This window comes from Ochotona princeps, chromosome 20 (assembly GCF_030435755.1).
Source record: "Ochotona princeps isolate mOchPri1 chromosome 20, mOchPri1.hap1, whole genome shotgun sequence".
Taxonomy (NCBI): Eukaryota; Metazoa; Chordata; class Mammalia; order Lagomorpha; family Ochotonidae; genus Ochotona; species Ochotona princeps.
In genome coordinates this window covers 22921483-22936994 of record NC_080851.1, presented here as the reverse complement: position 1 = coordinate 22936994, position 15512 = coordinate 22921483, and the positions used below count along the sequence as shown (strand labels likewise).

At 43.1% G+C, this 15512-nt stretch overlaps 1 protein-coding gene and 1 long non-coding RNA gene across 4 annotated transcripts in view; one reads left to right on the top strand and one right to left on the bottom strand.

Annotated features, from left to right (window-relative positions):
• Positions 1-15194, top strand: part of BBS9 (Bardet-Biedl syndrome 9) — a 330719-nt gene extending 315525 nt beyond the window's left edge. For both annotated transcript variants that reach the window (XM_058677975.1, XM_058677974.1), the window contains 2 exons: positions 14502-14612; positions 14800-15194. In XM_058677975.1, coding sequence (XP_058533958.1) covers positions 14502-14612; positions 14800-14831 — 143 coding nt within the window. In that variant the 3' untranslated portion in view covers positions 14832-15194. The remainder of the gene's footprint in view (positions 1-14501; positions 14613-14799) is intronic.
• Positions 1405-8456, bottom strand: LOC131482725 (uncharacterized). 2 transcript variants are annotated; one of them, XR_009247246.1, is made up of 3 exons: positions 8389-8456; positions 5934-6076; positions 1405-1468 (listed from the first exon to the last, which is right to left on the bottom strand). It is a non-coding gene; the product is annotated as an uncharacterized LOC131482725 (long non-coding RNA). The 2 variants fall into 2 exon arrangements; XR_009247245.1 differs by lacking the exon at positions 8389-8456 and adding an exon at positions 7092-7355.
• Positions 15195-15512: the final 318 nt, after the last annotated feature.

Below are 15512 nucleotides of genomic sequence, written 5' to 3'. Positions count from 1 at the left end.
AAAAATAAACTGTTCCAGGCCATAGCCTGATGCCCCAGTGGAAATAAGATGGATCCTTTTTCATTAGTTTTGAGAAATTTCCCAAGCAGACAGATGTCTTTGTACCTTCCTTTGCAGTACTTTCATCCACAAATAACTGTTATCAAGAACTAGAATTACAAGTTCTGTTATTTCTTTTTCACTTTAGCTCCCACAAAAATTACCCCTGGGATCCTGTTTCCTTTCTGTGCCGGAAGGCTTGTTGTTGCACCTTCTCAGTCTCGCAGATTCTCCATGTGTCGTCTGGCAATGGATTTCATCTCGGTGTGTATCGGCTAAAGCAAAGCAAATTTTGAGCATCTTGTTTAGTTCACCAAGCAGTCAGATTACCAGGGAGCAGGGATGGAAGGTGCTGTGCTACCTTCTATTGTGATTCTAGCCAGTCCTTCCAGCCAGAATAATCAAAGGTGGATAATGTGAAGGAGTTCTTAAAAAAGACTATGGAAATTTCACCAAAACAGTCGGTGCCTGGATTTCAGAAAAATTGGTACCAAAATAAATTTGGCTTTTAATACCGTTTCTGCAAACGTTTTGAGGTACCTTCACCTTAAATGCTAAAAAAAATTTAATAATTTTTTAATTTCTGTTGCTTCCTCTTAATTCCTTAGCCTAAATTCACTCGTCCCAGCCACCAAGTAGTTACTGTGTCGTGTGCATCAAGCACTGTTCTAGGGCTTGGGACACAGCAGCAACCTATCTTTTTGGGGCTTTTATTCTCATCAGGGGATTAAATAAGCAAGAAGCATGGCATTACAAAGCAGTGAATTTCATAGTAAGTCAGAAAATGTTAGGATTAAAGAGTATCATGTGATAAGGAAAGAAAAATGTTGAAAATGAAAGAGCTCTGTGATTATAATTTTTTAAAGAATATTTATTCTTATTGGGAAGGCAGCTATACAGAGAGGAGGAGAGACAGAGAGGAAGCTCTTCCGTCCGATGATTCACTCCCCAAGTGAGCCACAACGCCGGAGCCGAGCCGATCTGAAACCAGGAACGAGGAGCCAGAACCTTCTTCTGGGTCTTCGACGTGGGTGCAGGATCTTTAGGCTTTGGGCTGTCTTTGACTGCTTTCCTAGGCCACAAGCAGGGGAGCTGGATGGGAAGTGGAGCAGCTGGGTTAGAACCGGTGCCAACATGGGATTCTGGTGCATGCAACCCGAGGACTTTAGCTGCTAGGCTACCATGCCATGCCCCATGGTTACAATTTTTAATTTGGGTGGTCAAAGTAGACTTTATTCAAATGGCAGTTTCTGCACAGAGTGCAGAAGGTGTTCAGGTAAAGGCAGCAGCCAGCCCAGGGTGCCTCAGTGTGGCACCAAGCCAAGAAGCTGGTGAGGTGGCACCGAAGGAGATGAGGTCACAAGGGTCAGCTCACAGATAGCTTTTAGGTGGAGTTCTGCTTTTCCTCTGGGCAAAAGGAGAACCATTTCTGAAAATGCGAAATACACGATGTTACATTTTCAAGAAATTTCTGGCGGCTGCTTTGAAAGTAGACTTCGCGGTGCTATGGAGGGTGTCAAAGCTAGAAGTAGGCCATCCAGCTTGAGGGTTATTCGGATTATTGAATTAGCAATAATGCAGGCCAGAAGTAATGAGAAATACTGCTAAGTGGTGAGAAATAGTCTGATGTGTTGTATGTTAAATGTAGAAACAATTTCCTCAGAGCAGACATGATGGGAGAGGAAGATGGAACTTCAGAATAAGCGCATGTGTTTTGGCTAAAGCAACCCGAAGGGTGGAATTGAGATGGGAAAGGCCTTGGCATGGAGCAGGTTTGTGCGGAAGATGCAAAAAGAAATTTATGACACATTGAAATGCTGTTAGATATCCCAGTAGAGATACTGAATAAATAATTGGAAATATGCATCTAATGTTTGGGAGAGAAAGGCCGGCTAAAGTTACAAAGTCAGAAGTTGTCAACATGAAAATATTATTTCAGGCCACGAAACTGGATAGGGTCAGCAAGGGAGTGGGTATAGAAGAGATGTGGAGCTAAGAGTGATCAGCCATGTCACGTGCTGCCAGTAGGCCAACCAGCTGGAGCCAGTGAAGCAGCAGGGAGACCTGAGCTTGAGCAACTTCTGTGGAGTAGCTGAGTAGGGGGGGAGTGGATTTACAAGAGAAAGGAAAAGACTTGGAAGCAATAAATCAAGAATTCTTTGGAGGAGTTTTGCTGCCAAGAGGAGTAAAGAAATGGAGGGAGATGCTGGCAGAAAAGTGGGGTCCAGAGATTATAGATGATTCCTGATGTGGTGTTCGTTGTGGTCCTTTATTTATCTACGCCCCAATCTTTGTTCTTTCTTTACTAAGCTGTTATTTCATGCTGATCACTGTTTCTTGTTTTTGTTTTGGACAACCAATGCAGAGTTTCCTTGACTACCTAACCCAGCAACTCATTTTCCTGGAGGTCAGATAGCTCTAGCGGCTGTTACAGGCCATCACAATATTCGCTACCCTATTCTGCCTTGAGCTTCCCCTACCTCTTTTATAAGAATCTGAGACAAACCAGAAAAATTTGGCAATGATGAGGATGATTCCTGTTGCAATTGTGATCACTTACTATGAACCAGGCACTATCTGAACTACTTGACCTCATTTAATATTTGTAATATTCCGTGATGTAGGTATGAAAATCACCCTCATGTTATGAATGACACTGAGGAAGCGAAAGAGTAAATAACTTTTTTAAAAGTGATAATGGTGGAACTGGAATTCAACTTCTGCCTATTTCACGGACTGTGCTTTGGAAGCAGTTGGAGAATTCTGGGAGATGCTATGAGCTGCAGAGATCTCATTTGATATATTAAGCATTTGCCACAGTGAATGGATTAGGTTTTATGCGAAACAAGATAGAATACGGGAGTCGACTGGTCATTTCTCAGTTACTGTGTCCAGCCCACACTCCTGGAATAATGTGCTGGGAAATTATTAAGTGATTTTTTTCATGTAACGTAGTTCCTGAAATTTATGAATTCCTTTCCAAGTCAACAAGTATATATTAAGCCCCCACTTTTTGATTAACAGAAAAGAAACCTCTGCTCCCACCCTCTGTTACTGTGGGAGGCTTATTTTTTTTAATCACACAGGTTCTAGAATCATATGGAAATTAAGGGGAAGACTGAACATAACGTTTTGCCATTTTTAGAAATGATCCTTAAAAGTCCTCTTTCATTACAAGGTGTATGCTAAGTGATTCTTTGTTAAAAGCTATTTCTTGGAGCACTGATGAGCCATTGCTACTGAATGCTTCTTTAACAACCCCTTGCGTTTCCAGAAGGACTTGCCAACACCCATAAAGTAGTCACTAGGAGAATTCAAGTCATATAAAAATAATTGGTGTTTGCTTCCTTCAAGGCATACATTTAAATACATTGCCCTCTTTCTCTGTTCCTTGGCTGCCTCCTATGTTTAGTAACACTGGGTCAGCAGACTTCCTCTTTGAAGGTTCATGCGCCGGCCATTTCCATTTCCCATGAGAAAGCAAACCTATCACTGTTGTGCCCCTTTATCTTCATGTTTTATCCATTTGTGTCATATTATCTTGTGGGTTTGCATTTTCTCAGTAGTAGTGGCACTGCTGGTAAGTAGAAAACAATGAATGCGATTATGTGTCCCTGGTCATGGTCAGTGGCATTGCCGCCCTCTTAAAATTCCTGTTGTGATATCAATGAGTGGTTTTCTGTGATAGTAGAATACTGGTGATTTCCTTATAAAAGGAATGTGGATTATTTTTCACGCCAGTGATAATTTCACAACGGCCCCTTGGTCCAGCCGTAAACCGCTGGCCCACCGGTCTACTTGCCCCATCCTACTCTTATATCAGACTGCTTTTTAGAAAGGCATCTATAAATTCACGCTGTCCTTGTAGCTTGCAGTTTCTTGTGTAATTGTTCACTGTAAAAAATGAATGCATCATGATATAGGGGTCAGTACTGAAACAGCATTTACTGGGGCACTTGTTCTGTGCCAGTCATTCTGCTGTACCCACAGCAAGCATTAACTGATGCGATTTTCATATCTCAGAAAGAGGGACGGCCCCTAGTCTACATTTTAACAGAATGAAAACTGAGGCCCAGACTTCTTATGCCGTTGCTCAAGACACAGCAGCCTGTGCCAAGGATATCCCTTTCTGAGATACACCCTTTTCTGCAGTGGGACACTGGGATAGGCAGATGGAGCGCTCCGTCATGGAGTTGCTTTGGAACAAGCCCTGGGTGTTTGGCCCATTTCCTCAGATGCTGCAGTGGGCACTCTGTGGAGCTGTTGTGTTCTTTCCTCTTTTCCCTCAAACTGTTTCTGAGCCAGTGGCCCAGCTGAACCCTCCATTTCATAATCACTACCTAGACTCTGTCATTATTAAAAACAACACAATTCGGTCAAGATGATGCCTTTTAATTGGGCTATGGAAAGAAACTCCAGTTGCAGAAACGCTGCCAGGATCATTGGGGGAATTAATGGCCACTTGATGCAAGAGGGAAGCTGGGAGGAACACTAGTTCTCTTATGATGTGGTGTCCAGGCAAACTAGAGTTATGCTCTTCTTATTTCACGGCAGTCTTTTTTTTTTCCAGAAATTATTATTGCAGAACTATTGGCTTCCTTTCTTAGCTGTGGCTATAACATTTTATTTGTGCATGTGTATTTTTGAGAGAGCAATGCTCTCTGTAGAGTGAGTTAGGAAAGTATTTGAAATGGAAATGTTTGAAAATCATGTCTTTCCAGTGGTGCACTGGATTTCCTTAGGATTTAGAGACAAAATGGAAATTAAAAACCACAATTTCCTACTTTTTGAATGAGAAAAGAAAACCAACAACTGTACTTATTAGTATAGGAAAAATGAGATAAAAGACAGTAGATCTCATCCTTTGTAGCATCATGCCTCAGACCTTGATGGGTTGGCAAGAAAAAGCATATATTAAATTTCCCTTCTTCCCCACCTTCCTACAATGGCTGGGTGATACTTTGTATTCCCAGTTAGAGGGTTCAATGGCCTTGTTAGCATGTGTGAAAACATTGTGATTGGAGACTTTTAATAAGAGTGTGTGTGAGGAGATTCCATGTTTATGTTCTTACTGGGTGTGTGTCTTTCCAAGTGCTCCAGGTTAAGAACTAAATGTGTTAGAAAAACAGATGTAGCACAAATAGAGTTCTCATTTCCCTCAGTGAACAGAGTTCCAAGTTTCTGAGTGGTAATTTTAAGATACTTACTCACCATTATCAGGAGAAGCCATGCTGGCCCCAGCTTCTTTTTCTTGAATTCTGTTGTATCAGAACTGTAACAATATGTAGGGCCAGACAGTAGTTCACCTAAGAGTGGTAAAGGGGCACAGTAGTCCACCGAAAGGATAGAGATGCCTCTTGCAGACAATTAATGGGGGAATTCACTATATGAAGCCCTGTTTACAGACTGACATCTGGAGAAATTCTTAACCTGGATTCATTCCAATCTGTAGAATTTATGGACTGTGCTTGCTTTTTTGTAAATAGAACTCTCTCTACTCAGTACATTCTGTTTACATAATTATCAGTGGATGGGAATGGCTAGGTTCCTGTAATTTCTTAATCCTCTATATGAAATAGACCTAAATTCTAACTAGTGGTCCTTCTGAAAGAATGCTTAGACCCCTTTCCTTATCCAAGTTTTGGAAACATCTTAATGCCAGGGAGCACCCCACTCAAAGCCAGACTTTGTGACTGGAACCCTTGCTGAATACCCCAAGGGACTTCGTGTTCAGTCTTTATGGGGGTTTTAAAATGTGTTGAGACACATGCTAGACCTCTTAAAATGCGACGGACTCCCTGTTATTCACACACTTGGGGTCTCCTGTGAGGTGTAAAGTGGAAATATTTCCAAACACAAGCACATGCGTGCTCTTGAACACACTAAGTTCTTACCGTGCAAAGAGGATCAGAGTTGGGCATTAGCAGTACTGAGCTGCAGACAGTCCACTGGGCATCATATGGGCCCTGCCTGCCCAGGGCTCACTGTTGTTCTGTTGCCAGTGGGCAGGGTATAATCAACGTGGTCAGCATGATTTCTGCAAGTCAGAAAGAAAAGCTATAGGATGGATTTTTAAAGGAGCATAGAAAAAAAAACTTGTATGTTGGATCTGTATAAGACTGAATTGAAAGACATTTTATTCTGCTTTGCTGAATTTTGAAACTGACTTTGTACCTAAAACTCAAGGAAAGTTTGTAATCAGCATAGAGTTTAATCCCCCCACTCCCTCATTCCACATTATTCCCTCTGGTTATCTGTCCCCCAAGTTATCATACACTCAGTTCACTATTACAAGCTTAACTTTGTTATAAATGTATTATGTAAACATAGGAAAAGGCAGAAAACATAGTATCATAGTGTAAAGGTCTTTTTTTTTTTTTAAGATTTACTTATTGGAAAGTCAGATTTACAAAGAGAAGGAGAGACAGAGATCCTTCTGTCCTCTGGTTCACTCTCTAAATGGCCACAATGGCCAGAGCTGAGCTTATACGAAGCCAGAAACTGCTTTCCTGGGTCTCCTACACGTGTGCAGGGCCCTAAGGCTTTGGGCCATCCTCTCCCGCTTTGCCAGGCCATAAGCAGGGAACTGAAGGGAAGTGGAGCAGCCAACATTTGAACCAGTGTCCACCTGGGATCTAGGCACATGCAAGGAGAGGACTTTAGCCACTTAGGTTGGCATGCCTGGCCTAAAAAGGTCTATTTGTATCAACAGGCAAGACATCCAATTGTTAATGGAATTGACACATGCTATATATGTCCATTACCTCCCAGTATAATTTCCCTTGTACAGTTCATATATATATTTAGTACTTTGCATTGGTTATGTACCAGAGAGAACATATGATATTTGGCCCTTTGGGACTGATTTCATCAGCTTAGAATATTTTGTGACAAATAGTAATATTCTATTTTTTATGGCTGAGTAGTATTCCATAAAGTAAATGTACCATAGTTTCTTTATGGGCATTCATCTGTTGATGGGCATCTGGGTTGTTTTTACGTCATACTAGTTATTGAGAATTATGCTGCTATCAACAGGCGATTGTAGGTACCTCTCATCTGCAGATTTCATTTCGTTTGGCTGTTTTCCCAGCAGAGGGATGGATGGGTCATATAGTACATCTAGTTTCAGTTGTCTGAGGAATCTCCATAGCTGTCTTCCATCACCGTTGCACCAGTTCACATTCCAACCAACAGTGGATTAGGGCAGCTCCTCCCTCCCCCACATCCTCACCAACAATTGAGTTTTATCGGTTTCTGAACGTAGGTCAGTCTCACTGGAGTTAGGTGGAATCTCATTGTGGTATTTTATTTGCATTTCCATGATAACTAGAGAACCTGAACATTTTTTTTTCATGTGGTTATTAGCCCTTGGAATTTTGTCTTCTGAAAAATATCTTCATGTCCTTTGCCCATTTCTTAACAGGGTTGTTTGTTTTGTTGCTGTTGAGTTGCTAGAGTTCTTTGTAAATTCTGCATATTAGTCCTCCATCTGCTGTGGTGTATGCGAGTATTTTCTCTCAATCTGTTGGTTGTCCCCTCACTTGGCTGACTGTTTCCCCTGCAGTACAGCAGCTTGTTAGCTTGATGTAGGCGTACTGGTTTATTTTTGCTTTGGCTGTCTAAGAAGTCTCTGCCAGTGCCTGTATCCAGCAGTGCTCCTGATGTTTTTCTCTACTAGTTTTAGGGTGTCTGAATATATAGCTTTATATCCTTGATCCATGGAGAGTTGATTTTTTTTCTATCAATTGAAAGTTCAGGATCTTGTTTCTTACTTCTGCAAACCTGTATCTACTTAACTGAGCACCATTCTCCCTGAATTGATTTCATTTCACTTGTAGATGAATGGTGTATGCCTGGAATTTCTATCCTGTTCCACTGGTGGTCTTGAAACGATAAAATTTAACCAGGTAGCGTGGTGTGCCTCCGCAGGACAGCAGTGAAGGGTAGAATGGAAGCGGAGGTGAGAAAGCTGGGGCCATAGGTCCTGCAGGTGCCCCTTCGGAGAGCAGCGCTCTCAGCTATCCGCCTGACTCACCCCTCTGTGCAAGAACAGAATTCATAAAACATTACATCCCCTGCCAGCTGCAATTACTAACAATCTGTATGTATGCATTCTTACAGAAATATCTACATTCAGGGGACATCTTTAAAAATTCAATTTCACAGCAATGTTAGCTTCCCAAAATGGTCCTTAAGTGCAGGACAGTCAACCATACACATTCTCATACATTCCAGTAAGCATGGCATAACACTTCCTTAAGGGAATGGGTGAAGTCTAAGCAAGGGACGTACTGTGCTGTTTTGTCTCAAGTCCAGTTTGGAAGCAGAGAGGTTTAGGGAGCTGACCTGGAGAAGTACAGCCTCATGCTTTCTCCAGACATGTTCGCCTTTTGTCTCTCCTGGAGCTTTGTTTCTCTGATCCACGGTTCCTCCCAGCTAGACTGGTACCTCCTATTCTGGTTTGCATTTTCTAGTTTCCGGCATTTTTTGTGCTCACATTTTATCTATACTTTCAGTAATTCACATCCTGCTGCGGAATACACTGAAAAAATGCACTGAATCCCCCTCCCTCTCTCCTTCTCCCTTCTTATCCTCTCCCTCTTTTTCCCACCTATCCACATCCGCTCCTTTTTCTTTTTTCTAGAAAGAGTCCTATGTACATGGCCCAAATTGTTACATGAACGTACAGTAGGATGCATTGCATTTATAATCTACATTCTTCTTGGGCTGGAAAAATGTATTTGAAATGATTAGAAAAGTGAATGAGGGAGAATTACCCTGTATTCCATTCTTGTCTATGTGACTCTGCGTGTACCTGTGTGATTCCCTGCCACCACCCTCTCACACAAAGTGGGTATAAAACTTACCCACTTCAGCTTAGAGTCTCTGAGGGAAGCTCTTTTTAAAATCGTGTGATAATTTAACAACAGTCATTTTCACACTTTACCATGAATTATAAACCCTTGAAATAATTTGTATGTTAACCTAAGGGGAGACAGCGGGGGGGGGGGGGGAGGACACCGCTTTATCCATCAAGTAAAGCTTGATTAAAAGAAAAATACCCCTGGTGTATATTTGAGATTTCTATTGTTTTTAGTTCTCAGTGGAAATTCAGGCAATGCAGACTCAGTATTTTTTGGCTGGCAAGTCAGAGCAGAATCTGTAGTCATTTATGATTCTCTGAAAGTATCTCCTTGTCTGATTCCTCTTAGATATATGGAGAAGAGAGGGCCTTCCTTAAGGAGTGGGCACTCTGAAACATACATCAGTTGATTGCAAAGGTCACTGTTGCAAGAAAATAAGCCAGCAGTCTTCATTATACCCCCAAGAGCAGCTTCCCAACTGTATGACTTTTCTGTATCATTGCAAAAGAGGTACTAGTCAGGACAGTCGGCTCGCCAGCAAATCCATTACTATCTTCCTGGAAACAAGAGGTGTTCCTGAGAAAGCTCCAGTGGTAGAGGAAGCAAGGGAACAAAAACCAGCTCTATGATGTTAGCCGGGGGCATTATTACTGTCCTTGACCCTCTGTCCTGATACCTGCTAATGAAGAACTACAGTCCTTTGAGTGTCCAAAGATGATGCAGAAGGTGCACCTCTGCCAGTGGAAGCAGTCCAAGTGGGAGGGTGATTAGTGTCCTATGTGCTGCCCACAGTTCCGGATGTGTTGGACATTAGTGATAGAATGTGCCATGAATTGTTCTGTATGCCCACCATTCAGAAATGCTGCATACCTCTCGTTGTGGAAGACGTGGTTTCTGTCTTCAGTCTCACTGTAGCCGGAGCTAGTCTGTGTGGGTGATAGTTCTATTTTTTTTTTCTTCCCAAATTTACTGGAGAAAGAGACAAAGCCATGTAGGTAGGTAATAAATGCTGAGCCATGGTTTCAACTCAAGTATGACCCACACAAGCTAACCCTCTGCACTGGCTCTACTTGACTGGCACATACACTACCTAGTAGTAGGAATGGGCCATCCATTTTTAAATAATCTTGGGAGTCAGTTGTTAAATACAGCCATAATGAAAAGTTAGACCAAATAGACTTACCTGATACTTTAGTTCACCAAATAAATTACAATTAAATCATGAAGCATGCATTTTTTGTGAACTTTTTAAGAAAAGCTGGAGTACAAAAACTTTAATTCCATTAAGGACCCTTACACCTCTTGCTTCCTAATCATTTGTTTCCTGTATCTGGTTAGTAAGTTAGTAAGAGGTTATCCGTGTTTGAATGGTAAAATGCTGTGCCACAGTATAGCTCTTTGCAGCTCCAAAGTTTGTGATATCACGTTGGTTACATTTGGAGTTGGCCACAGTGGCCATATTTCTATCAAAATGGGGAAAATGCTAAAGACGAAGACTTTCCATTTCTTTTCCACGAAGGCAGCTGGAGTTAGCCCCTAGCTGCTGCCTGCCCTGCGTGCTGGTTTTGACCTCTTGTATTTTTTTTTTAGGTCAGTCACATTTTCACCTCCCTCTCCATCTTAACCTTGTGAACTCAGTACTTCTGAGTTACAGCTCGATAATACAAACCTGCAGGGAGGGTCGGCATTCTTTTTGCTGTTGTTTTCCCAACAGCAGGAAATTCTTTTGTGTAGTTCCCTTGCCTATAAAATGTTCTACTTAGTAAGAGGAAGTTAAACTATTTTATAGTTTGCTTTTTAATGTCAAGACAGGTTTAAGATAACTTGGAATTCCTAGAAAGTCCCAGCTTTGTGTTACCTAATATAAGGGGAACTCCTATTCAGTCAGAATTTTAGGTACATTTCCTACTTAACTGAGTTTTGCTGTATGTATTAATGTGTTATCAATTTGTAAAGACATTTTGACAGCAAGATACAGTAAGCAGATGGTCACCCACATAATTAAGAACCCAGCCATAGGTAGAATGAAGTGTCTGGAGGGCATCTTTTAAACTTATTGAGATAGCAGCAGCATAAAAGCATTTAGAAAGTTTCTAATTTATAAGCGATTCTAATTCATAACACATTCTTGACGTTTTCAGATATCACAGTTGCACACAGAGCTGGATTTCCAGAATAGCTCCTGAAGTGTTCTAAACACCTTAATGTAAGAGGCTCCCACAGGAAATGACCACTGACATCATTTCCCTCGAGGGAGTACAGGTGGGGTTTTGAGTCAGGATGCTGTATTGCCTTCATCAAACTCCACCCTATCGGGGAGCACAGAAGGAAAGTGGCACACCAGTGGCTAGGGGGCCAGGCAAGAAGGCATGTGCTCAACACTGACAGCTAGAGAGGGCACCGCCAGCTAGATGGTTAAGAAGGACCATAGAGAAGTGTGAGAAGCTATTATTGGTGCCAGCATTAATTTGTCGCTTGAACCTTAATTCTAAGTAGCACAATGAATAAAGCAGACCATAGGCTGGCATCTAATGGCAAAGTTTTTCTTACCTGAAGATAAGCATAAGGTTGTGATGCAGCCTTTTTTATAACTGTAGAATCTAACACTAAAACCTGAGAACTAGTGTCTGTCTTTTAAAAAATAATAAAGTAATTCCTTATGTGTTTTATGAAGGGATTTACTTGGATAAGTTAGACATGTGGGAAGTGGGTCCTTTTGCCGTAGCACAGAGAGCTTTATTACAGGGATATTTAGACTTGCTGTCTGACCTTTGGAAAAATGACATAATCTCTTCATTTAATAAATTGAGACATTCTAGCAGGCCTGAAACTCAGCTTGTAAAGCCAAGTAGCAGATACAAGAGTGCTAAAATGTGTATTTTCTTTAATAGCAAGAAGATGGAGAATTCAGGCTCAGTTATTGTTGCCTACCTTGCCCTTCCCATGTGAGAGTAATTCAGTACGTTCATAGATTTGAAAGTTTACAATTTTTTTACATTCACCAAAATAATCTTGGGCCAGCATGGTGGCACAGTAAACTGATCATCTGCCTGTGACACTAACGTCCCATATGGACATCAATCCATGTTCTGGCTGCTCCCTGCTTGTGGACTGGGAAAGCAGCAGAGGATGGCTCCAGTCTTTGGGCCTCTGTATCCATATGGGAGACCTGGAAGAATCTCCTGGCTTCTGATTATGAGTTGGCCAAGGTCTGGCCATGGTGACCGTTTGAGCAGTAAAGCAGCAGATGTGAGATCTGTCTCTCCTCCTAAGATCTGCCTTTCAAATAAAATTTGGTACCCATGCATAGTGTTTTTATAATACAAATTTTTTCCTTTCTCAAAGATTTATTTATTTATTTGGAAGAGCAGCAGAGGGAGAAATTTGATCACCTGGCTTTACTCCCTAAATGGCCGCAGTAACCTGGGATGGCCTAAGTGGAAGTCAGGAGCCAGAAATTCCATCCTGGTGTCCCATGTGGGTGATGAAGGCTCAGTAACTTGAGACTTCTAATGCCTTCCCAGCCACATGAGTAGGAAGCTGTATTGGAAGCCAAGCCGCTGGAAGATCACAAGCAGTAGTTTATTCCACTGTGCTACAACCCCCACCTCCACATTTTCATTAACTTTGTAAGAAACTCTCATATGCTTACCACAATAATGTCACCTCTTCTCACGTCCAGCAATGCAGTCTCTCGTTCTTACCAGTGAGTGACCAAAGTAACTTTACTCGAAGGCCTGCATTTTAGAACTGCTTCCACTATTAGTGAGCTCTGCAAGAAAACCAACCCTGAGTCAAGGAGTCAAATGATGACAGCTTATTTGAGAAGCAGCAGCTTAGGGGAGCAAGAGTGAGGACCAAGGACTGATGCACAGTAAGGTAAAGTGGTCCCACCCACTCTGCTGACCACTTCTTACACAGTCAGGAAGAGAACCACAGTGCAGGTACATTCACTCAGCACTGCTCTGGAGGTCTGAAAAGGGAGTCCCTCGCAGAAAAAAGGGGTACTCGCTCTCTCCCTTCTTCCCTCCCATTGCCCACTCCTTATTATTATTTTTTTTAAAGACTTTATTATTACTGAAAAGCTGGATATACAGAGAGGAGGAGAGACAGAGAGGAAGATCTTCCATCCAATGTTTCACTCCCCAAGTGAGCCGCAACGGGCCGGTGTGCGCCAAACCGATGCGGGGAACCTGGAACCTCTTCCAGGTCTCCCACACGGGTGCAGGGTCCCAAAGCTTTGGGCCGTCCTCTCCTGCTTTCCCAGGCCACAAGCAGGGAGCTGGATGGGAAGTGGAGCTGCCGGGATTAGAACCGGCGCCCATATGGGATCCCGGGGCTTTCAAGGCGAGGACTTTAGCCGCTAGGCCATGCCGCCGGGCCCCCATTGCCCACTCCTTAGGAGCTGGAAGTGGCCAGAACCCAGGGTGAATGGTTGGCCAGTCTGGCTGCATGGAGGCATTCAAAGAAAGGTGGAAGCTGGATGACCGCCCTCATGTTGATGGGTAACTCCAAGTCTCCTGCTCTGGGACACTCGGGGGTCACATCTCCAGTCAGTGTGGAAATGTGCTGTCATGCTTACCTCAGCATCCATGCCTCAGAGGTGGTGGGAGGGAGGGATGGCAAGGTGTGTTCATCTGCCATCAGATCAGCACCCTGGCCACTCCCTCCCGGGTGAAGGATGTCATTTTCAAACCAGTGCTGGCGACACCCACCCTCACCTCAGGATGCTGCTAAGCTTCCTAGACCCCTCCCACAGAAAGCCAAGCTCAAGGCTTTGGACTCAAAGCATGACAAGCGTTGGAAAAAGAAATCACACTTCATTAACAAGAAGAATGGCTTGGCATGGGTGGGGGACCATGTATACGTTCCACAAACATGTTAGTGCATTTCCAGGAAGTGATGGCAAATTAGTCAAAGCAAGTAAATTCTCACATGGTGCAGCTTTCCCAGATAGGAATTTGGTGGATGAAGTCAAATGACTTAGGCCCCTCATATCCACAGCTCGGCAGTGGCAGCTCATCCTCAAGTCACCTTTGGATTGCACTCATCCCTGGTGAAGCCCATGGCTTTGCTGTTGAATTATGAAGTGTTTGCTTGTGCCGCAGGGAGTTCGCCTTCAAGGATAGACTAATCCTGGAGAAACAGCATCACATCACCATCTCTGAGTCCCAGCAGCTCTCCTCTCTGCTCAAGCAGGGGTCCTTTCCAAGAAACAGAGCACATGGCCCACGTGGGATAGTTTCGGATGCTACGGTATTACAGGGAATTCCCGTGGAGGGGCCATAACATTATGGATATCACATATGCTATAGGTTTTGTCCTTTCTGACTTTAGAAAGGATAAATTTAAAGGCAGTCGTATTGCTGCTGTAGCCAAGTCATAATCAGTATAACATGTCTTCAGGAGCAATAACTCAGCCCTGTATTTTCACCAAAGACAGACGTTCGAGATGATTCTTTCTGGTCTCCTCCTGAAGGCTGTTGTCACGTCATTTGTTATCTTTACGACAAGTACATTCCGAAGCTGTGGCTGCCGTGCAGAGGCAGATTCTCCTCCTCGCTGTTTCAGATACCGTCTGTATTTTTCACCTAGGTGGCTGTACTTCGATCCCAGAATCAGACCTAGAGGAAAGAGCACTCGACCAAGAAGCTGCAGAACTGTTTACAAACCGCAGGCACCTCAGCACAGAGATGCCCATGCCCGGTAAGAGGAGGGTTGGCCCCCAGAGGGGACAGAGACAGTCGGATCAGCTTCTGCCCCATCAGGGCGCATCTGGCCAAGCGGCTTGTATTCCGGCTTCTTCGGCTTCCCTTGCCCCTGCCATTGGCACAGCTGAATTGGGCACTTGTGGATCCCTGTCTTCCTTCACAGGTTCTCTCTCTCGTTTCAGAGGATCCGCCCCTCCAGGGAGTCTCAGAATAGACCCAGCAGTGCTGTTTGGAGCAGCAGAGCCCCCTTCCCCAGGCACGCCCAGTGGGGACCTCAGGCCACGCATAGGAGCAGGGTTGGCTCAGGTGCTTTGAGACGACCAGCCAGAGAAGCAGGTTGGGACCTGCGCTTTCCGAGAAGAACCTGTCTGCAGTGCTGTGGGCAAGTCAAGTGAGAGATCACGTTCATTTTGGTCTTGCCAGAAAGCGCTGCTGCCGCCTCGGTCACCACTACACGTAGAGGAAATACTGAGCTCACACAGCATCTGGATGGACTGATAAACAGAGTTGTGGATGCAAAAATTATTTACTACACCCTTTTTTCACAGAATCTATAAATAGTGCATGTATCCAGCTTTAATAAAGCATCTCATTGTCCAACTACATATTGGACTTGGTTTATAATCAGAATGATTGAAGAAATATTAAAAATTCACTTCTAAGGAAAGGAATTGAAAGCTTTGTTATTCTCCAGCAAAATTTAAATGATTATCCTATAAATGTAAGAAACATTACAGAACTTTGCTTCTGACTAGTTGAAAGTAGAAGGTGAGTTTTCTAGTACAAAAATGTTAAGATATTTGATGAAGCAAGTATATTAGCAAGTGTATCTTTTAATCCCAGTGGGTTACAGCTTGTAAAAATTTGTTATAAAAGTACAGATGCTTAAATTTTA